Genomic DNA, 22,590 nt, shown 5'->3' with positions numbered 1-22,590 from the left:
CATGCAATTCAAGATGGCAGCTCCCATGAGCTCAAAGTGCACCATGCTGACAACACCTAGATATCATTGCCTACAGCATATCCTGGCTCTCAAGGAAAGGAGAATGGCATGTTTGAAAAGGGTAAAGTCAAGGATTGATCAAGATTTAACCTACATCTTTTTCCTAGAACAAAAGTAACGATAGTCATGATAGTTAAATAGACTAAATTCTGATTAAAATATGTCAGCTAGTCCCACATGTTGAATATGCTGATGTAGATAGACGAAGTAACGTACGTTATAAAAAAATCTTTTTCACTTGAGCCACACGTATGAACAGCAAAAAAAATATGAAAGATTAAAGAAGTTATTAGAATTTTAGGCCATTCCGTGCTTTAGGAAACTGGACACTTATTTGAACCGGGATCTACCTTACCATGATTTTTTAAAGAAATCCTCGCTTCAACAATTTTCAAAAGATCTGATGCGAAACCTTTTGTTCCCGATGCGAAACTCTCCACACAGAGCAGTCGCTTCTGGTTCCTTGCTCCTCACACAATATTCTATTGAACGACTTTTACAGCGAGGGACGGTTTTTCAATCGACTTCTGAATTATATCTATAGACTAGTCTTGAAAAATGAAACTAAATTATGTGAATAGCTTGTATTTAATGGTGTCCTATTTCACGACTAAATTAAGGCTTGTTAAACCTTGTTATTTGGTGGTTGGATGTCAATGAGAAATTACGTGGGGAAAGAGGTGTCCACTGTGTACAAGTCTACGGAGAGTTTCTCCGTGCGTTTCTACAGACTGGTGTCCTATTTCACGAGTAAATTAAGGCTTGCTAAACCTTGTTAACTAGTGATTTATTTTGTTGGGGGGTTTGGTGTCCTATTTCACGACTATATTAAAGCTTGTTCACCCTAATAAATAATGATTTTCATTTGTATTTTGGTGTCCTATTTCACGACTAAATTAAGGCTTGTTAAACCTTGTTAATTGGTGGTTGGATGTCAATGAGAAGTTACGTGGGGAAATAGGTGTCCACTGTGTACAAGTCTATGGAGAGTTTCTCCGTGCGTTTCTACAGACTGGTGTCCTATTTCACGAGTAAATTAAGGCTTGCTAAACCTTGTTAACTAGTGATTTTAGTGGGTTTTTTTTTGGGGGGGGGGGTTGGTGTCCTATTTCACGACTATATTAAAGCTTGTTCACCCTAATAAATAATGATTTTCATTTGTATTTTGGTGTCCTATTTCACGACTAAATTAAGGCTTGTTAAACCTTGTTAATTGGTGGTTGGATGTCAATGAGAAGTTACGTGGGGAAAGAGGTGTCCACTGTGTACAAGTCTATGGAGAGTTTCTCCGTGCGTTTCTACAGACTGGTGTCCTATTTCACGAGTAAATTAAGGCTTGCTAAACCTTGTTAACTAGTGATTTATTTTGTTTTGGTGTCCTATTTCACGACTATATTAAAGCTTGTTTACCCTTGTTAAATAATGATTTTGATTTGTATTTTGGTGTCCTATTTCACGACTAAATTAAGGCTTGTTAAACCTTGTTAAATACTGTTTATTCGTGTTATTTACAGTTTACAATATAATGATAGCCTACTGTCTAAAAGTGGCAGAGTGGTCTTGAAGAGGAGGGAAATGAGGGGTAGATGGAATATACAGGTTAATTACCGTTTTGGTTGAACTATTTTTTTTGGGGGGGTGTCCTATTTCACGACTAGATTAAAGCTTGCTCATTCGTATTATTTATAGTTTGCGATATTAGGATAGCCTACTGTCTAAAAGTGGCAGAGTGGTTTTGAAGAGGAGGGAAATGAGGGGTAGATGGAATATACAGGTTAATTACCATGATTACTGATATTGTTTTGACAGATTTTGGTGTCCTAGCTATTTCACGACTAAATTAAGGCTTGCTAATATGCTAATATGCACCTTATATTCATTCAATTGGCATTTGAAAGCATGCTTCACCAGAGCAAAGATCATGAAGTCAGACTCTTTAAGGGGAAGTTCACCCTGACAAACAGTTTATTGTAAAAATAGCGGAAAAAATAATAAAAAATATTGCCGAAGGTTTGAGAAAAATTCATCAAGTAATTAAAAAGTTATTAGAATTTCAATTATTTGATTTGTGACGTCATATGCGAGCAGCAATCCTACATAGCGAATGGTAAAAAAAACAATGAAATGTCATTTTCTCAGAAAATTATAAATGGTTTTCACTGAACCTTTTGTATATCAATAGACAAATTATTTCACACCCGATCATGAAGAGAAAACAAAATTAAGTCATCAGGAACCATACAAAATTTGAAATTCATGCATTTTATATTACATAACGCATGGGGCAGCTGCTCGTTTATGACGTCACAAATCAAAAACTTTGAACTCTAATAACTTTCTGACTCTTTAATGGATTTTCCTCATACCTTCACCAATATTTTTTACTATTTTTTCTGCTATTTTTACAACAAAGTTTTCTTCAGGGTGAACTTCCCCTTTAAGTGCAGCGAATTATTCACACTTCTAAGCAATCAGCACATAAGATTACCATCATTGACCAATGTTGCAGCAAAAAACATCAATGTCACTAATAAGAACATAAAATATTTAAAAAGTATATTTTCATTTTTAACAGTTTAATCACATTTATTTATTTAATACCAAAAGTTCCCACTCATTGAACATGAATCACAAAATTGATATGCTATAGCATTTATCAGACTATTAATTGTTGTCAAAAAGAGATTTTCAATATTGACCTTTCCATCAGAAATGATTGATATGATTATCTTGAACTTTCGAAACTCTTATTTATTACATATAATGCAAATTAATCCGTTATAAACATCACAACATTATTTGAGTGAAAATAGAATGATTGTGCCTCGATCCAGCAAACTCGTAGGGCCAAATAACATTAAACCCATTCGCAAATCCCAAACATTGTATATGACTTTATACATTTGCCATCTTGACTTCCGTGATGTAGGTCTATTAAGTTAGTAGTCGAAATACTGCTTGCAGGGTGTCGGTCTTGAAATATAAACAACAATGTTTCTGATTTATAATGCTTGATTAGACTTTTAACGGACAAAATTATGTTTTCATTCATAATTAAAATTATCACGAGAAATACATACTACTCTATAGGTTGTGCTTTCAATTCAATAGCATACTGACTAAATAAAGCTTGGATTAAAGACTTCCCGGGCACACCGTCTCTACGCGACATTTCAAAAATGTGTACATTACAGTGTCAATTACAACTTTGCGAATGTCAACACAGAGTCATGCAGGCCTATAGCAAAAGTGCAATCACACATAAATATTAGGATCCGTACACTGCAGTTTCACGTAAAGGAACGCCACATTGAATAATATTTTGGAAAAGATACAGAAATTATTTCACTATAAAAAAATTCACATATACGGCTTGCGAAATGTGCATGGAATCTTATAATTTCAGTCTAATTTCTTTAAGAAAGAGTTATTGAGAAAATAATCATTTCCACTTTGGACTTCATAAAGGAAGAAAAAAATATTTCATGGAGTTGGGTATTCTTAATTATTTCAGCAAGGATTGAATAGGTTAGCTCGTGAAAAAGAATATTAAGAGAGTTACTGAAAATCACTGTCCGATGAGAATTCATATTGGAAGTCACATTTTCCGTAGCCAGGGCGTTCAGATGTCTTCTTTGTTGCAATTGCTTTTCCCTTTTTGTCCACAGGGATGAAACCGGCTGGGTGGCAAAGTGTACCGGTAGTTTTGTCCCGTTTTGCTGCCTTCTTTTTTCCTTGAATGTTCGAGGACTTGCGACCGGGACTCATAATGTGACGCTTCATGGCCAGGCAGGGACGAGATGGACTTTTGGGTAGCGGGGTGATGACTTGCTCCTTAGAGGTTGATGGCATTCTAGACACTGGTCGCTGTCTCTCATGTTGCTCCATCGGCTCTGTTCGTGTTGGCTCATCTGATGGGATCTGCTCAATCTCAGGCTCGAATGCTCTAGTTATCCTATCTTCCTCTTGGTGAGCGTTCCAAGAGTCAATCACCGGGTAGCGAACTTCTAGCGATGGTTTGCGGACCAGTGAATAGTACTCTTGGATGAGGGCGAAGAAGTTGCAGATACGATCCAACTTCTGACAAGCGACCCTATTTCGCCAGATCACCTCACAGAGATGCCCTTCGAAGTTGGAGAGACGAGTGCCATTCATCTGCTTGAAGTGGTCTTTCGCCAGTTTCCACGCTCCCTCAATCGTATTGGTGTGAACTTCCTTTACATCTCCAGTGTCGTCGTTCTTATACAGCTGTTTGAAGGTATGCTTATGCTCGACTGTGAAATGTTGATACCCCCTCCTGTTCAACGAGCTGTAGGCCCTCCATCCATCGCTGTATATCGTTGAGCCCTTGGTGACGTGACGCTCGATGAGATGAATTAGAGTGGCCTCGTTCCTTTCGTCCACGGGGTAGATGATGATGCGATTCGAGGAGCGTTCAATCATCCCAAAAATCCACACCTTGACACCACGAGGATCCCCTCGGTTGAACTTGCATCTACGTCTGAATAGACTTTCATCGATCTCTACTTCCCCCGAAAATTGTTCCGGAAAGGTACCATAGTACAATTCGTTGACGAATTTGCAGCAAATGTCTCTCATAAAATTCGCCCAGTCCACTGCAGTACGTTTGTAGTCCATACCAGCGGTCACGGAACATCGATGGAGTGAAGAGGATAGTATCCATTCCCTGATAAAGACCAGGATTTCTCTGACATCGAAATGAGAGCCTTCAAAGATAGAGTTGTGATGGACGGAGTGGCTTGTAGAATGAGGCCAAGTGACCGATCCTCGACATCTCCAGATAATGCCACCTTTTTTTTCGCATTAGATACTTCTTTGCCTTCCTGGTGCAGACTGCACAGTTGACTGATGCAGCGATTAGGCGGTTTTCTTTCAGCCAACTATACAAAGACTTGTCATCAAGACTGATTAAAAGGTTGTAGAAGTTGAATGGATTTTTCCAATGTTCGAATACCCCCGTCGAAGGGTCTGGAAGGGGCTTACTCCAAGACATGTTGGCAAAGTGATGATTTCCCTCCAATTTTCCCTTATTTATACCCTTGATTGCCGCCAAAAATATCATTAAGTGAAAAGAATTTGCATAATTATACTATTAACATAATAATAGGAATATTCTATTAAAAAAAGTAGGGGCACTTACCTCTGTTTAATAATATTTTGGTGTTCCATCCAAAAACTCGTAGCGCCCTGTCGATACATTCCACGCATAGAGTCGGTAGTTCCTTCCTCCTTCGAACAATCTAAACAACGCTCTAAAGTGGTTGAAACTTGACCTTTCTCTAAAGCGTTGCCCAGTCTAAAAAATACATCAGGGTTAAGGCCATTAACAAAAACAAATGCTGCCACTAAGCATCTGTTCCAGTGTCCCAAATTTTTCGTCCAAAAACACCTCCTTATATTGCGAGGCCATTTCCTAGCATCACCAATAATATCCTGTATATCGGTCCACAAATGATAGATTTCCCGATTTCTCGAAGTCATTCCGAATTTCATAGAATAATAAAAAACGATAAGGGCCCAATTATTGTCAAGTTGCAAGATGACTTTTAACACCCCTATGAGGTTTGTATTAGTTCCATGTCATAATCTCATATTTTCCATGAACCAATGGCATCACAGACAAGTTTTAGAGCATGCGCAAAATATAGCATTGAACTTTGTTACTATGCAAGACCTTTCCATTTTGATATTTCAATGGGGTTGTATATTGTAGACGTATTTTAGTTTCAAAGTGAATGCTTGATTGAAAATTAGACGAAATCATCCCTCCCTTAATTCATGGAGCATACACTGTTTATGATGTCATTTATGTAGTCGAGAAGTGGCAGTAGACTTCCTTGCATTGATTGCACAATGCATTATCTAATCAGTAATTACCCTTTGTAAATTATGGTACATTCCATATTTTCTCATAGGGCAAAATATTGAGCATGCGTAGTGGAATAAATAAAAAGTTTTTTTTACTCTACTCGCAGTCATGTTAGTTGCATGCTGTGAATTTTAAGAGTAGATTGCACTGGATCTTGTAGTACTTTACTATCCAGAATCACTGAATGACACCTGCTCGAACTCTGCTCAGCGAGCTCATCACAAACCACGCCTTTTAAAACCATATATGGAAGCTAGTCTACATGCACACACAACAGACGACCAAAGTGCGCGCCTGCGTAATCATTTACGACCTCCTATATGCACGCGAATACCGTACTGCGCCGATATGTGAGCATAAGAAGTGACTTTTGACCAATCAGATTGAGGCTGGGTACGAGCGTGAGTACACTCCATCTAGCCAGCTTGCCAATGCACGGAGTGTTTGCATGCGTGTGTGTGCGTGTGTAGTCTATCACAGTATTGAACTGGCAACATAGTTTCATTGCACCGGCATTGCACGCTGAGAATTTATTTGTAAATTACATGATCCTGTAGTTTACTCCATGACAGACAGCTATTTGGCATAGTTTGATTGATACGTGCCCAAGGATACGCATGCAAGAAAGTATTCCTCGTCAATTACTCTTGAGATGAGCCACGCCCTATATTAACCAACACTTCATTCACTTGGCCCTGCACGCGACTGCGGCACCATTATGCGCATGTACAAACTCACTTCCGACCAATCAGCTTATAGGCCAGTACAGTGCGTGCATGCATGCAACGCACGGCGAAAGGCACACACGATCTACGTTTTGGCTTCTTCGTAGATGTGAGAGATAGAGGGAGTGTGTGTGTGGCCACGTGGGTAGAGTATCTACACGTGGGCTAATAATATATCAATTGCTAGCATTTGTGCACTCGCAAACAAAGCTTTATTCTTTATTTCGTCAATTAGGCCCACAATTAGGTTTAATTCCCAGTGCTGATTGCTCTCACAATCCCGCGATCTGAAATATTTTGGCAATTTAGACCTAAATTGTGACATTATAAAATATTTTTTTTTGTAATCACAAACAAGATGTGGTATGGTCATAAAAAGCAGGAGCTGAAATTATTTGATATATTGACTTGAGAAGGAACTTTTTATGAACTGTTTGTAGACATTCATGGGAGGGGGGGTAAGTATATCAATGTCCAATTGCAACCACTACACGGCCACACTAATTTCGTGTAATCATAAAATAATGAAAACTCGTCACAAACAGAATTATTTGTCCATAATATTATTGAGTTGAGCGGGTTAATTTTAGCTCCATGATATCCCCTGAGCAGCTTATGCGAGATCGAAGGGTGGCCAATTAATGTTCGAATTATTTTCTTCTATCTGTTGAACGTGAACTTCAGTGCAGGTCATGTAGAGGAGGGGGGGGGGGGTAACGTGGAGAGATACTCTTTGATTACACGGCCCAGTGCCACTGCAATAATTATAGGCGCGAATTATTTAGGGAATTTGTCGATTACAATATACGGATACTTTTATCGATCTGATGCACGTGCAATTTGTACTTTTCGCCCGGAGATTTCGAGAATGTATGATTGCATGAAAATTATGTGAGACAGTTTGTAGGAGTGGTCTGTTCGGCTTGACTACTGAGCAAAACAAACCACGCCTTAAAATCTGAATAGGTTTCGCGGCCTACACGTACAATATACAAGTCATGTACAGACTAGTATCCACCCACTCGAAGCGCTCTATGGCCAATCGAGTTGACGAATTCGCAAAAGTCAGAATCATATGAATTGCGTGAAATAGGGCACAAAGTACATTGTAAAACAGTCCATCTACCCCTCATTTCCCTCCTCTTTAAGGCCGCTCTACCACATTTATCTTAATATGTTTTTATTTTTAACGAAAGACCAAACTTTAATCTAGTCGTGAAATAGGACACCAAAATCAGTCAAAACAATATCAGTAATCATGGTAATTAACCTGTATATTCCATCTACCCCTCATTTCCCTCCTCTTCAAAACCACTCTGCCACTTTTAGACAGTAGGCTATCCTAATATCGCAAACTATAAATAATACGAATGAGCAAGCTTTAATCTAGTCGTGAAATAGGACACCCCCCCAAAAAAATAGTTAAACCAAAACGGTAATTAACCTGTATATTCCATCTACCCCTCATTTCCCTCCTCTTCAAGACCACTCTGCCACTTTTAGACAGTAGGCTATCATTATATTGTAAACTATAAATAACACGAATAAACAGTATTTAACAAGGTTTAACAAGCCTTAATTTAGTCGTGAAATAGGACACCAAAATACATATGAAAATCATTATTTAACAAGGGTAAACAAGCTTTAATATAGTCGTGAAATAGGACACCAAAACAAAATAAATCACTAGTTAACAAGGTTTAGCAAGCCTTAATTTACTCGTGAAATAGGACACCAGTCTGTAGAAACGCACGGAGAAACTCTCCATAGACTTGTACACAGTGGACACCTATTTCCCCACGTAACTTCTCATTGACATCCAACCACCAATTAACAAGGTTTAACAAGCCTTAATTTAGTCGTGAAATAGGACACCAAAATACAAATCAAAATCATAATTTAACAAGAGTAAACAAGCTTTAATATAGTCGTGAAATAGGACACCAAAACCCCCCCAAAACACTCTAAAAACACTAGTTAACAAGATTTAGCAAGCCTTAATTTACTCGTGAAATAGGACACCAGTCTGTAGAAACGCACGGAGAAACTCTCCATAGACTTGTACACAGTGGACACCTATTTCCCCACGTAACTTCTCATTGACATCCAACCACCAATTAACAAGGTTTAACAAGCCTTAATTTAGTCGTGAAATAGGACACCAAAATACAAATCAAAATCATTATTTAACAAGAGTAAACAAGCTTTAATATAGTCGTGAAATAGGACACCAAAAAACCCCAAAACACTCTATAAAAAACACTAGTTAACAAGGTTTAGCAAGCCTTAATTTACTCGTGAAATAGGACACCAGTCTGTAGAAACGCACGGAGAAACTCTCCATAGACTTGTACACAGTGGACACCTATTTCCCCACGTAACTTCTCATTGACATCCAACCACCAATTAACAAGGTTTAACAAGCCTTAATTTAGTCGTGAAATAGGACACCAAAATACAAATCAAAATCATTATTTAACAAGGGTAAACAAGCTTTAATATAGTCGTGAAATAGGACACCAAAACCCCCCAAAACACTCTAAAAACACTAGTTAACAAGGTTTAGCAAGCCTTAATTTACTCGTGAAATAGGACACCAGTCTGTAGAAACGCACGGAGAAACTCTCCATAGACTTGTACACAGTGGACACCTATTTCCCCACGTAACTTCTCATTGACATCCAACCACCAATTAACAAGGTTTAACAAGCCTTAATTTAGTCGTGAAATAGGACACCAAAATACAAATCAAAATCATATTATAACGAGAGTAAACAAGCTTTATTATAGTCGTGAAATAGGACACCAAAAACACCCCAAAACACTCTTAAATCACAAGTTAACAAGGTTTAGCAATACATGCGCACGAGCGACTAAATAAAGCTATATGATCATCGATCAGACGAGAGATTGAGAGCTAGCTAGAGTACGGTACGGTAGAGGGAGACATATCGCGGCGAACAGAAACTGAGCCTTTAATATAGGAGGACATGTTTTTCATTTGGTAAGTGTCCGGGGGAATTAGGAAACTGGACACCTATTTCACGATAATGCCGAATTTTAAGATTTTGATCTTCGAGTTCGACGTCATGATAAGCGAGGTACTTCCCACAACAATATTGACTTGGTATTTTAGCCTTTAGGCTTCATTGTGAATTTGTGCCTTCAGTATATCAATAGACAAATCTTTTCACATCACCCACTCCTAAAAGAAATAAAAGCATGAGTCACCCCATGAACCATAAAAAATTGAAATTTATGGATTTTATATAACGTGTAACTCTTACTCTTCCTGCACAAAATCCACATCTCTCGTACCTTCTTTCTCTCTTCTCTCTTTTGAATGTGTAATCGTATTGTATCGCCGCCTGATACCTATTCTACTCTGAGGAAATGCTTTGTGCTCTTATAATTATTTATACAACAATGCAGCAACCTGCTGTAGATCTCCGGGATCACAAATAAAAAAAACTTTAAATTCTAATATAACTTTCTTAATTTTTGATGGACTTTCCCTCAATCCTTCACTGATATTTTTGTTATTTTTTCTGCTATTTTTACAAAAAACTTTTTGTCAGGGTGAACCTCCCCTTCAAATACACAGGTGCCCTATAATAAGTTGATGTGTTTGTCAGGAGTCATTGCACTTTTACACCACCCTATAAAATGAAGCCAAATTTGAAAGCAATTCTCCACAATCCCCTCACCCATGCACCAGCCATTGGATGGGTCATTTTTGCCCCTTTTTTCTCTCATATTTTTCTGCTTTCTCCTTTTTAAGCTTGATTTTCTTATTGATATTATTTCTTTAAACTTAGACTTTTTCTTTCTCCTTTTAGGTGTTTTATTTTCTCCTTTCTTGTCCTTTTCTACCTTTGTTCTTTCTTTCTTCTAACTTTATTTCTATGTCCCATTTTTTCATCATTTTCGGTCCTCAGACCTCTTTTTTTTCTTTATTCATATTTATTTTTACTTACTGTTCTTTGCTCCCTGAAAATTCCTTGGGTCTTTTTATTTTTCTTTCTTTATAATTTTTTCACAAAATTTTTGACTTTTTATATTTTTTTCTTTGTTTTTATGCTGTCCTGTTAATGTGTGATAAAGACTGATGAAAAAAAAATGTACATTAGTTAGATAAAAAAAAAAATCAGTTCTTTTTATTTTTAGTTGGAGAGTGAATGATAATAATTAAGATCCCTTACTAGGAGATACATAGTGATGTAGTTTTTATTAGCAGTCAGATTATTGACTGCAATTCAGTCATTGAAATAACATTTTTATTGGACCTGACTTGATATAGGCCTACAACCATATGATATTTGTTTTTGACATCTCAAGAAAATTGTGGGAAAACAAGAAATTCACTTATCAAAGTTGTTTTTTTTTAAAGAAAAGATTGCAAATTTGCCAATTATCTTGCTTGAAGCAAGCTGTCTTCAAGATCACTCTGTTTGCATAGGCCATATATTAGTGAAGTAGAAGGAGCTGAGTAAGTTTGTGTAGGCTACATGTATATTGATTATTTCTGATATCTGTGTTTTAGGATGATGTTAAAAAGGATATACATGTAGACAGCCAGGAATGTATAGAAGTCTATGTTTGAAATAACACACAATATAATCAGTAAATACTAGCATTAAGATGATAAAATTAAGACATCTAGACATTCTTATATCTACTCTTCATTTCTCTTGGATCCAGAGTGTAGCTAGGATCTTTAAAAAGTGAAAGCAACAATCTAAGCAGGAAAACTAGCCCAAGTTTATAACCTGAGCTATTGATTTTTGAAATAAAACACATCTTACCTTTCAGTTCTTGTCCTCCACAAGCAAGTTTATAACTGTTTATGGTGTTTTTCTATTGACTTTATTATCCAGGTCCTTTCTACTTTCCATGAAGAGAAACATGAATCAAAAGAAAGCAGAACTAACTGGTCTTTGGATACAAAGGCTACAAGTCACCGACGTCATGCAGGGGTACGGCAGATGAAAACCATCAAGCTTCCTGATGTTCTCTCAAACAATATTGCATCAGTCCTAGACGGTAGGTGCAAGATCATGGAGGTATCTTCAGACTTACATTACATTCATGTTTGAATACTTCATTAAAAAATGAATCCTGATGTCAAGTAGTGACAGACATGCAGTTAGGTAATGAATGAGTTTATTTAGTAGGGTAGTATACAATCAAATATTAAACCATATCATACCAAACCTCAAAAATGAAATAAACCTAAAACACAAACCTAAAAATAATGTCATCTAGTTCCAGTTTCATCACAGTTTTACCGGGATCTCTACTGAGTTATCCTCATTATTCCCTGTGCTTGTGGTTCACTGTTCAGACAAAGACAGTTAAACATTTCATTTGTATTTCAATTCTCACCTGTGACCAGTGATACCTGAAAAAGTGGTTAGCCCTCAAGCCTCTCATGACAATGAATGTTGATGCATGATGAAATGCACAGATTGATTGATAGGCACTAGCTCTCCCATTTGAAAGAAGTTGAATATCTTGATTAATTATTCTAATTCACATGGAGAGAACTGAACTCATCTAAAATTGTGTTACGTATGAATTTAAAAACTAAACACTGAATGAATATCAAAGACCAAAGTAAGATTAAATCTCTGTGTTTCCTATAGGTCTGACTATTCGTAATCTTATTCCTGAAGCAACCAGATTGTCTAACTATTTGAGCAGTCGTAAGAGACCTGTAGAAGAGTCTGAATTAAGAGCAGCAGCTCGGCATTTCTCTGAGGAAATTGGACTAGAAGGTGAGTCATAGGGAGCATTTTCATGAAGTGTCCTATCATTGACCTTGACTGACAATGTTATTATAAACCAATCACGTACAAGGATTTTAATAGCTTATAACATTTGTCATTCACCAGGAGGTCGGGAGTTCAATTCCTGGTTGCGTTAGACCAAAAGACATTAAAAGGTGGGAGGTGCTGCTACCTTGTTTGGTGTTCAATGGTTGAAGGGATAGAGTAACGTCGACCTGGGGCTGCACAATGGCTGCCGGGCCCACAATCAATTGGGCAAAAAGAATTTTCAGAGAATTTCTGTTTCATTTCAGATTTCTATTTGGAACAATAAAATGGATTATTGATTGTGGGACCCTTGTATTGAATGTATCAAACTGATTTTACATCAGTATGAAATAACCATACTATTCAAGATTGATAGAGGATAATGCAAAGTGTCAAAGTTGTAGATTCTAAATTAATGGGTGATTTCGTTTTGCATTCTCTCCCCATAAACCAGATATAGATGCTGATGACGTCAACAGCCAGCTGTTTCCTCAAGAGGGAAAAAGAAAGATACAACATGTAATGAAAAACCTGAGAAGAAACCTCTATAAATGGCAGTCAATAGAGTGAGAATCGTGTGACTTTTAAAAGGATGCAAGAAAAAGGGAAATTCTTTATCAAAAAATTTTAACCCATAGAATTTTTTCAAGTTTGAGCTGTTCTTTCATTACAATTAGCATTTTGGGAGATCCAATATTGATCAATTACTTGTCTATTTTTCATTAAACAATTTCTGGTAAAGGCTTAAGTTTGGGGTTTATTTTCCTTTGGATTATTGAAGGGACATATTTACGACAGAACTGCATCTTTCATACAGGAATCCTATATTCTCACATAACAGATAAAACATTTTGGGATGCAAGAGAAAGGGCCATTAAATCCCACTATCAAGCCACAATGTACCGTATTCCTCAGAGCAACTTTCCTGCATTGTATTGTCTATTATGAATGTGAGGATAAGTACAATATGCACGCAGGAAGATGCATAGAAACTCTCTGACTTTCTGGCTAATGAAGATGACACAAGAGGTTGACATTATCACAGTGCGGTCTGTCTTGTTTGATTAAAATATAGAAAAATAGGGAATTAGTTCCAAGTCTTGCTTGTATTTTCTTGGCTAAAAATGTATGAATTTTACAAGACTTCTTAAGATTCCTCCCATGACACTAGTTTGGGAACCATTTCCTTGCAAATCTTCTTTGCGATAAATCGCCCTCTTCTTTTGAACGTCTTATTCTTGGCAGGAGGAGTTCACATTTGTTATTCTCTCTTGGGAGCGTATTATTCATGAAAAAAGGGATTCATTTTCTTTTCAAGAATGAAATTGTGAAGGGGTGGGGATATATCTTGTATTAGAGAACAAGGTTATTGAGATCAATCACTGCAATTAATTCTCGTTCATTTCACCAATACTAGGTATGATGATGTGAAAAGCTTAGCATATATGCTTGCAAGGATGCCCCCTAACTATGCTGTTTTGTCCAGAGTTCTAAACGAGGTACGTGGAATTCACCCATATACGTTATGCTTCATTTTAACCATCATCAGAAATTTATCTAATCAAGAATGCATTAGCAAATACAAGTAATTGTGTCCCATTAATAAAATTTATATTGAGCATAAGAGGCAATTTCATGTATATCATTTATATCATGTATATCAAGTCTCCAATTGAATTTTAAAAGAAGCCCCTTTTATGCAGATGAATAGCAAACATCTTTAGTAACAAAATTATGCATCAAACATAGGCCTACCTTGTGTTTTCTTTTATCACATCAGAACATACTTATGTAAATGTTATGTATTCATTTCTTCTTGTTGTTCTCTGTGTTGATATTACAATTTGATGTGTTTTCTTTTCATTCTTGTTTGATCATAATTGTTATTGTTTTTTATCCTATGTCAGATCAAACGAGGTGATCCAGGATATGTACCTTCAAGCATCCTTGATTTTGGATCCGGGCTTGGTACTACAACATGGTAACTACATTCAAATATATTAATATGAAATCAAATTTTATCACCTACAGATAATTAAATTGAACTGGTATATTCATGCATACAACTAGTGAAAGTGAAAGTACATGGCTTATTCTTTACAACCGATGGGGCTTCATTAAAAGGCAAAAGGTAAATCTCTTCAAAAGAAGTGTTGACCAGTACAAAAAGTATAAGTCATGAAATATGTCCTTCTCAAAACCACTCTTTTTAAATGTACCAAGAAAAGCAAGTTTTGCAAAGATTAAGAAACCACTCTTCAATAATTCCAATAATGTTACTGCAGTATGACCCAATATTATCAGTTGTTTTAGTATGTATTTATGAACTGTTTGGAAATATAATTGTTTCATGCTGTCAAGCTCTTCAATTTTTTTAAATATTTTTTAAATGATATTATTTACATTCCCATGTTTTTTATTGTGCTTTCCATTCTTAAATCAATAAACCAATGATATTTCAGGGCAGCCCACAGTACATGGGGAGAATCTGTCAAAGAGTACTACCTGGTAGAGGTTTCCAAGGCGATGCATCAACTCTCAGAAAGATTACTCCAGGTTTCAGCTGGCAAGGAGGAGCTCCTCATTCCGAATGTCTACTTCAGATACTTCATGCCAGTCTCTCTCAGGGTATGTATGATTTACATCTCTGGTCTAGACCTCTACTGGGTCTCGTTTCGTAAAGACTTGTTATAATAACAAATGCTTAATTTCTTTAACCAATTATATATTAGCCAATCAAATTGAATGATTTCACTAGCTTTAAAAAATTATTGCAAATTTGATACATAAAGAGATTTAAAGGTCAATTCCACCTCAGAAAAATGTTGATTTGAATCAATAGAGAAAAATCAGACAAGCACAATGCTGAAGATTTCATCAAAATCGGATGTAAAATAAGAAAGTTATGACATTTCAAAGTTTCGCTTATTTAAAAAAAAATAGTTATATGAACGAGCCAGTTACATCCCAATGAGAGAGTCGATGATGTCACTCACTCACTATTTCTTTTGTTTTTATTGTTTGAATTATACAATATTTCAATTTTTATGAATTTGATGATTAGGACCTCCTTGCCTGAAGCACAAAATGTTAGAATAATGGAATTCCACGTGTTCAGGGAGGAATGAAACTTCATTTCACATGACAATGACAAGAAAATCAAAATATTTCATATTTCAAACAATAAAAAACAAAAGAAATAGTGAGTGAGTGACATCATCGACTCTCTCATTTGGATGTAACTGGCTCGTTCATATAACTGTTTTGTGAAATGAAGCGAAACTTTAAAAATGTCATAACTTTCTTATTTTACATCCGATTTTGATGAAATTTTCAGTGTTATGATTGTTGAATTTTTCTCTTTTTATTCAAATCAAGTTTTTGTTGGGGTGGACTTGTCCTTAAGAAACAGATTACGCATGAGCATGCCTTACTTGAGTGATGTATTTTATGACTCGTCCTCCTCCATTACCTCATCCATTAGTAGTATTTGTGACCTTTGATTTTTTTCCAGGCACGATATAGTATGACAGTATCGGCATACTCGCTGCTCGAGCTCCCTTCCTTTCAAGACAGAGTCAATACTGTACGATCATTATGGAAACTGACAGACGATTACCTGGTCTTGATAGAGAATGGCAGCTATGAAAGCTACTTGGCTCTTATGGAGGCAAGAGATGCTATTCTTATGATGGTAAGGGGAAAATTTATTATGTGGCATTTTGAACTTGTTACCACTGGCATAAATCCAAGCGGCAAACCTATTGTTTAGGGGGGATGATCTATTGTTTCATCCCCCAAACTTGAAAAGTATAATGGCATGGATTTACGCCAATGCTGTTAATCATATCAGTCATTATACCCCGCCAAGCAAAGTTTGAAAGGGGGGTATATAGGAATCAGTGTACGGTCGAGCGGTCGGTGGTATGTTGCAAATCTTGCGTATCAAACTACTTTCTCATTATTAAACCATTCTCATGAAATTTGGCACATTGGTGTTTTGGAAAAGATGTGCGAGACATATTTTTTGTGCATGTCAGAACACATGTTGCCATGGTAATGAAATATGGTGAAAATCCTGCAGTTTTAATTACTTCATTGATTTTCAACCAATTATGAAATTTTGCTCATGCATTGGTTTCAAGGTAAAGATGGGCAAGACATATTTTGTGTGTGTTGGAAATCGAGTTGCCATGGTAACAACATTATATGCCCAAAATCAGGGAAAAATCTTGTGGTTCATACTACTTCATCAGTTTTCAACCAATTTGGCTCACACATTGGTCTTGAGGTGAAGAGGTGCAGTACATATTTCTCCATGTGTTGGAAATCATGTTGCCAAATTATCAACATATCATTGTCTAAAATTAGGCAAAAAACTTGTGGTTTGAACTACTTCGTCTGTTTTAACCATTTCTCGTGATATTTAGCTCACTTATTGGTCTTGGGGTAAAAATTAGCAAGACATATTTTTCCTGTGTGTTGGAAACTGTTGCCATGGTAATGAAATACAGCAGGGGTATTTATCACCTTCAGTGATAGTTCAAGTTATGATAAGATGAAACTTTAATAAGCTTGTTGCTGAATTAGGAACCAGCAGTACTCTCCTATTGGATTACATTTCGTTGAATGCCCATTATTCAATATGCAATTCGAAGAACATTGTTCATGTCATCTTATTACATGGTCTTTCTATTCATTACATACCAGCCGGGAGAAAATGTAAAATATGGAGAAGCAGAACTTTGATAGTAGTATCCTGAGTTCCTGTATTAAGCTTTTGACTCTTTTCATATTAAACTTGTTCAGTGTCTTCTATGAGTAGTTATATTCTGGTATTTATTTCATACTTTCAAGAGAAGCCATGTAAAAGTTTCAAATGGGAATGTTGATTTTCATCCGTAAATGGGGTTGTACATCCAGGAATTTTTGTAGTCTAGAAAGTGAATCATGAATGAAGATTTTAATCTTTATTCCGTTTCCCACAATCGATTTTCTATCCCACTCTTTCTTTCTTTGTTCTCATTTTCTCCCTCTTTTTTCTTTCTTTCTATCATTCTCCTTTTCAAAAGAAGGACCAGGAGCAGAATGAGGAAAACTTTAAGACGGAAGAACCAGAGAATCAATTTCATGACAGACTCAAACCCCAGGTTGATCAAAGAGGTGGCTATGTATTTGCGCCGGTAAGTGTTTCAGACCTATAACATTGCTGACGGGTCTTAAATCAACCCAAGGGTGTGGTGAAGACCATGGCCTTGGATGTGCTACTAATTGGCTTCAATGCCACTTATCTTGGATGCTGTGCCCTGTTTTATTGTTCTCATTAGAACTATAATATTGGTGGTTATGCACAATATAAAATTTCCTTGCCCTAATAAATGAATTGAATTTAAAGTATGGGATGAGAATATATTATGTTGCTTTGATTCATTTCAGTCCGTGAGAAATACCCCCCCCTAAAAAAAGGTAATGTGGGTCCAATCTACTATTTGTAGAGTAGATCAATTTCTTTATGCATTATCTTATGTCTATTTATTTCTGTTGCTTAAATAAACTTGCCTGATCGACTACATATTTCTTATTTCAGTTTTTGCTGTTTAAAATATGTAATGCATCTATTAATTGTATACATGGCTAATAATCTAGCCATTGGGCTGTGACTCATGAAATTTGATTTGAAACAAAAATATACACTGTCCATGCACACACAATGAAGTAAAAACACATAATGCAATACAGATTCTATGCTTGCATACATGATTACTTGAAAAACCAAGGAAGTATCAAACACCAGATATGGATTAATTAGATTTATTCTGTGAGCAGGCCTTCCTGTCTGGTTGATCATAACCTGTAGGATATTGAAATCTTTAAATGTGTCTTATTTCTTGTGACAGTGTTCCCACGATGACCCGTGCCCTAGACTACAAGAAAGCAATGGTATACCATGTAATTTTGAACAAACCTATCAACCCTTGACTCAGTTTTCTGGTAAGAGATCAACTGCAGCCGACACTGAGAGGTTCACATATCTTATACTCAAGAAAGGGCCCAGAATCGACGCTCATAGTAAGTTTAATAGATTTACACTCAATCTTTATCATAGGTCAACCTCAGCTGCCAAACTTTGCGTAGAAGCAAGACATCAGAGATGTTCATAAAACTCCTCTTTAATTGTCTGGCCCCCCCCCCTGTTTTTTAGTCATGGATAGTTACTTGTAAATTTGAAACCATTCCATCAGGTTTATCTCATGCAAGTTTGACTTTATGAGTCGGTTGATTTGTTTTTCCATGTTGAGCTTGTGAATGTCATCAAGGTCATTGTATTATGTTAACCTAGTTTTGAAACTCAAATATAAAGTAAGGTTTGGGAAGTTCATGTTTGATGATGTTTTTATACCGCCCTGTTTCCCAGGTTCATCTCCTCACATCCTTTTGAGTGTTGCAATGTACCCCTTTTAATCACAAAGATGTTTTTGTCATTCATTTTATGAAATTATGCAAAACTGATGTGTATCTATTTCTATTTCCTTATTATTTCCCTCAAATCTTGTATATCAATGTCAAATCTATTGCAAAAACTGGAGTATAACATTTCAAACATAATAATTAAAGGGGAAGTTCACCCTGACAAAAAGTTTATTGTAAAAATAGCAGAAAAAACAATAAAAAATATTGCCGAAGGTTTGAGAAAAATTCATCAAATAATTAAAAAGTTATTAGAATTTCAATTATTTGATTTGTGACGTCGTATGCGAGCAGCATTCCTACATAGCGAATGGTAAAAAATCAATGAAATGTCATTTTCTCAGAAAATTGAAAATGGTTTTCACTGTAACTTTTGTATATCAATAGACAAATCGTTTCACACCCGATCATGAAACGAAAACAAAATTAAGTCATCAGGAACCATACAAAATTTGAAATTCATACATTTTATATTACATAACACATGGGGCAGCTGCTTGTTTATGACGTCACAAATCCAAAATTTTGAACTCTAATAACTTTTTTACTCTTTAACGGATTTTCCTCAAACCTTCACCAATATTTTTTACTATTTTTTCTGCTATTTTTACAACAAAGTTTTCTTCAGGGTGAACTTCCCCTTTAACAAAATTTTGTAAAAAGTTATTCTTTAAAATTCTTATATGTTTTATTAAGATTAGGATTATGTTTGTATCTTTTATTTTTTCAGATCATTGAGTGTTCAATCTTGATTTTATTTCAGTTTGGCCCAGAGTTGTCAAACCAGTGCTTAAGAAGTCTCGTCATGTAATATGCCGTCTCTGCTGCAACGATGGGAGTCTTAGGGAAGCTGTGTTCACAAAGTCTAAACATAGCAAGTGAGTAATATGATGATCAGTCAAGTAAGCAGAGAGAAAAGGGGGAGCTGAAGGGGAGGGGGGGATACAGACAATCAGAGAAAGGCAGATAGAAGGCAGAAAGAGAGAGAGGGGGGGGGTAAAGAGGGTGGGGAAGAAAGAAATATAGGGAGCAGATTGAGAGATCTCTTATGTACATAACACAGGGGTCTGTTTCCTGAAGCTGTCCTTCAGAGTTGCGAATTTTCCGGATTTTTTCCGGAATTCCGGATTTTTTCCTTTGCTGAAAAATATTCCGGAAAAAAAAATCGATTGTCAAAGTGAAATCCGTAAAAATTTCCCCTCCAAATCTTGTCACGGAGTTCGCTACGGAGAGCGCAATTTCAATTTTGGATGGCCAATTTGCGCAGACGGAAAATTATTAGCGTTTGGCGCAGCATGAAGTTTAGCTGGTACTGTACTTGCACGGTACGCGCGAGCAATACATTGTAGCATTTGCAAACGCCGCCCTATACCCTGCAGGGATACGGGTGTCAGCGCTATCCCAGTCGGGCGATCGCCCGGTAGAACCGCTCGAAGCACGGCCCGGTGTGGCTGCAATTGCCTGCTGCTGCGTGAGTGATTGGTTGTCTGCCGCGGGATTTCAGCTAATCGGCGTGGACTGCATTTCGACCCTGATTTCCCATGTGTTCTCTGGTGCGTATTCATCAATTCATATGTGTGAACTATCCATCATTTTGATAGAAATTGTGATTTATGGATTTTCAATAGTATAGGATTGTCTTGTTGATGAGTACAGTGAGTGAAAAAGGGCACCCCAGCTGCTACATACACCCGTCCCGAGTCGCACCCATTGGCCGCAGCATATTAACCCGCAGCAGGTTAACCCGTACCGTAATGAGTACGGGTTACATGATTTTTTTTTTTTGAGCACCTTTCTTGCCTATGATATGAAGTTTATTATGTCATTAATTATTTGTTATGTACTACTGTAGATTAATGATTTCAGCCCTCTAAAGAATAAGAAAACGTTCCAGCTTCAGGGGGCTTCGCCCTTGACCCCGCCAGGGGCCCTGGGCGGGCCCCTGGACCCCCGGCCTGGGTTTTCAGGATTTTTTTGAGCTATCAGTTAGCATCTCTGATCCTTGAATTTGTGCATGACTTTATGAAGAATTGAACATTGAGTGCCAGAATTTGAGCCAAGGATTTTCCTTGATATCTTTGGAAATTATGACTGTATTGTATCTCTAATGATTCCCTTTGTTTTGAGGTATGTTCTGAAAAAAGGTGTTTTAACTGTACAAAAGATAAACATTTGCAAATTTCAACTTCAACCTTTATTTTAGCATGCCTAATTCCAATTATTCTTTAAGAGGTGGCAATCTTTATGAACTGCTCCTATGAAGAACCTTCCAGGAAAGCTGTTGGAATATAGTAGTACTATTTCAATTTACACATTGAGAATTTTTGGCTGTCAATTATGCAAACATTTATTGGATACTATTGAGCATTAATATAGATTGTTTGGGGGTTAAGAAATCATGTAAAAGCTTTTAATAGTTTTATGTTTTCAGTGAACAGGTGTTGCTTGTATTTCCTGTTTTATCAATATCTTGTTATTTTGTCTCATTTCTGTTCCTTGATCAGAGACATGTATCTTTGTGCCAGATACACCAACTGGGGAGATTTGCTACCGGCTGCAAAGAGTGAGATCACCGATACAGACAGTTGATGACTTCTCTCAAGCATGTTATGTGACAAGGATGGATGATGCCCTTGAGCATGAAGATCGTGCAAGTCTCAAGACAGTGTGGTTGGACAATGATAAGGCTACCCAGCTGCATCATGAATGACCTCAGAACTCAAAGCTGCCAAGTAGTAGTACTGATTTTCAGTATTTAGCACTGAAAAGTGAGAAAATTGCTGATAGTTTCATGTAAATTACTGATTTCTAAAGTTTCAGTTGTTTGTGTGTGCTATGGTATTTTTTGAAAATGCTGGTTTCCTCACCGAAATGCTGATTTTCAGCTTCAAAAATGCTGAAATGTTCCTTTTTCAGGTTGGCAGCTTTGATAACTGTTCTCAGGCAATGTTTTTGCCGAATTCACGGCTTGGCAACTCTGATGGTGTTACTAATCCCTAAGTGCTCTTCAAAATCATGTGGCAGCATACATGTATAAGATCTAATGCAGGATTTTCATGATGTGGAACAAGGAGAAATTGACTTTAGGGAAGAGAAGATTCTCTGTCATACATGGCCAGGTTGTGAAAGCTTCCTATTACGACAAGTATCCTAAATTAACAAGGGCAACTAACTAGTTCTGGTACATGCCTGTGTTCTTGTATTGCAAGAAGACGAGGAGGATTGGACGACAGGTATCGATTTAGTAAGATCAGGAATATAAACCATTTCTCCAGCTTACAGAAGTCATCAGCACAGGAACATTTGATATGTAGGGATGTTGTGGTCTAGTGGTTACGACTCCGGTCTTTCAAAAGGGACATAGGTTCGAATACTAGCCATGGCGTTTTTTCGTTCAACAAGAAATTTACCCCCATTGTGCTGCACTCAACCCAGGTGAGGTTAGGGGTGCCTGGCAGAATTAATTTCTTGAATGCACTTAGCGCTGAGAGACAGCTCGAGCTAATGCCGAGGTAATAATAATATTAACAATGTGTCTCAGAATAGACGATTTCTGGATAGATGGCACTATTTAAATGCCTGTTATTATTATTGGTATTATTATATTATAATCTGTCATTGCTGGCAGAAA

The 22,590-nt window shown here is 36.8% G+C and overlaps 1 protein-coding gene across 2 annotated transcripts; it reads left to right on the top strand.

Annotated features, from left to right (window-relative positions):
• Nucleotide 1: 1 nt before the first annotated feature.
• LOC121407786 (methyltransferase-like protein 17, mitochondrial) lies at nucleotides 2-21,740 on the top strand. 2 transcript variants are annotated; one of them, XM_041598985.1, is made up of 12 exons: nucleotides 2-121; nucleotides 11,553-11,718; nucleotides 12,321-12,452; nucleotides 12,946-13,057; nucleotides 13,909-13,990; nucleotides 14,399-14,472; nucleotides 14,954-15,119; nucleotides 16,006-16,185; nucleotides 17,567-17,674; nucleotides 18,389-18,560; nucleotides 19,723-19,837; nucleotides 21,464-21,740. In XM_041598985.1, the coding sequence occupies exons 1-12, from the start codon at nucleotides 2-4 to the stop codon at nucleotides 21,546-21,548; spliced, it is 1,512 nt and encodes a 503-aa protein (XP_041454919.1). In that variant the 3' UTR covers nucleotides 21,549-21,740. The 2 variants fall into 2 exon arrangements, with proteins under 2 accessions (XP_041454919.1, XP_041454918.1); XM_041598984.1 differs by having other exon boundaries at nucleotides 17,564-17,674.
• Nucleotides 21,741-22,590: the final 850 nt, after the last annotated feature.

This window comes from Lytechinus variegatus, chromosome 2 (assembly GCF_018143015.1).
Source record: "Lytechinus variegatus isolate NC3 chromosome 2, Lvar_3.0, whole genome shotgun sequence".
Taxonomy (NCBI): Eukaryota; Metazoa; Echinodermata; class Echinoidea; order Temnopleuroida; family Toxopneustidae; genus Lytechinus; species Lytechinus variegatus.
This window is presented reverse-complemented; position numbering and strand designations above follow the sequence as displayed.

Coding starts and splice junctions, on each gene's coding strand:
- LOC121407786 (XM_041598984.1), top strand. CDS start 2: ATGCAATTCAAGATGGCAGCTCCCATGAGCTCAAAGTGCACCATGCTG. Junction 12,453..12,945: donor TGAGGAAATTGGACTAGAAG/GTGAGTCATAGG, acceptor CCCATAAACCAG/ATATAGATGCTGATGACGTC. Junction 15,120..16,005: donor TCATGCCAGTCTCTCTCAGG/GTATGTATGATT, acceptor ATTTTTTTCCAG/GCACGATATAGTATGACAGT.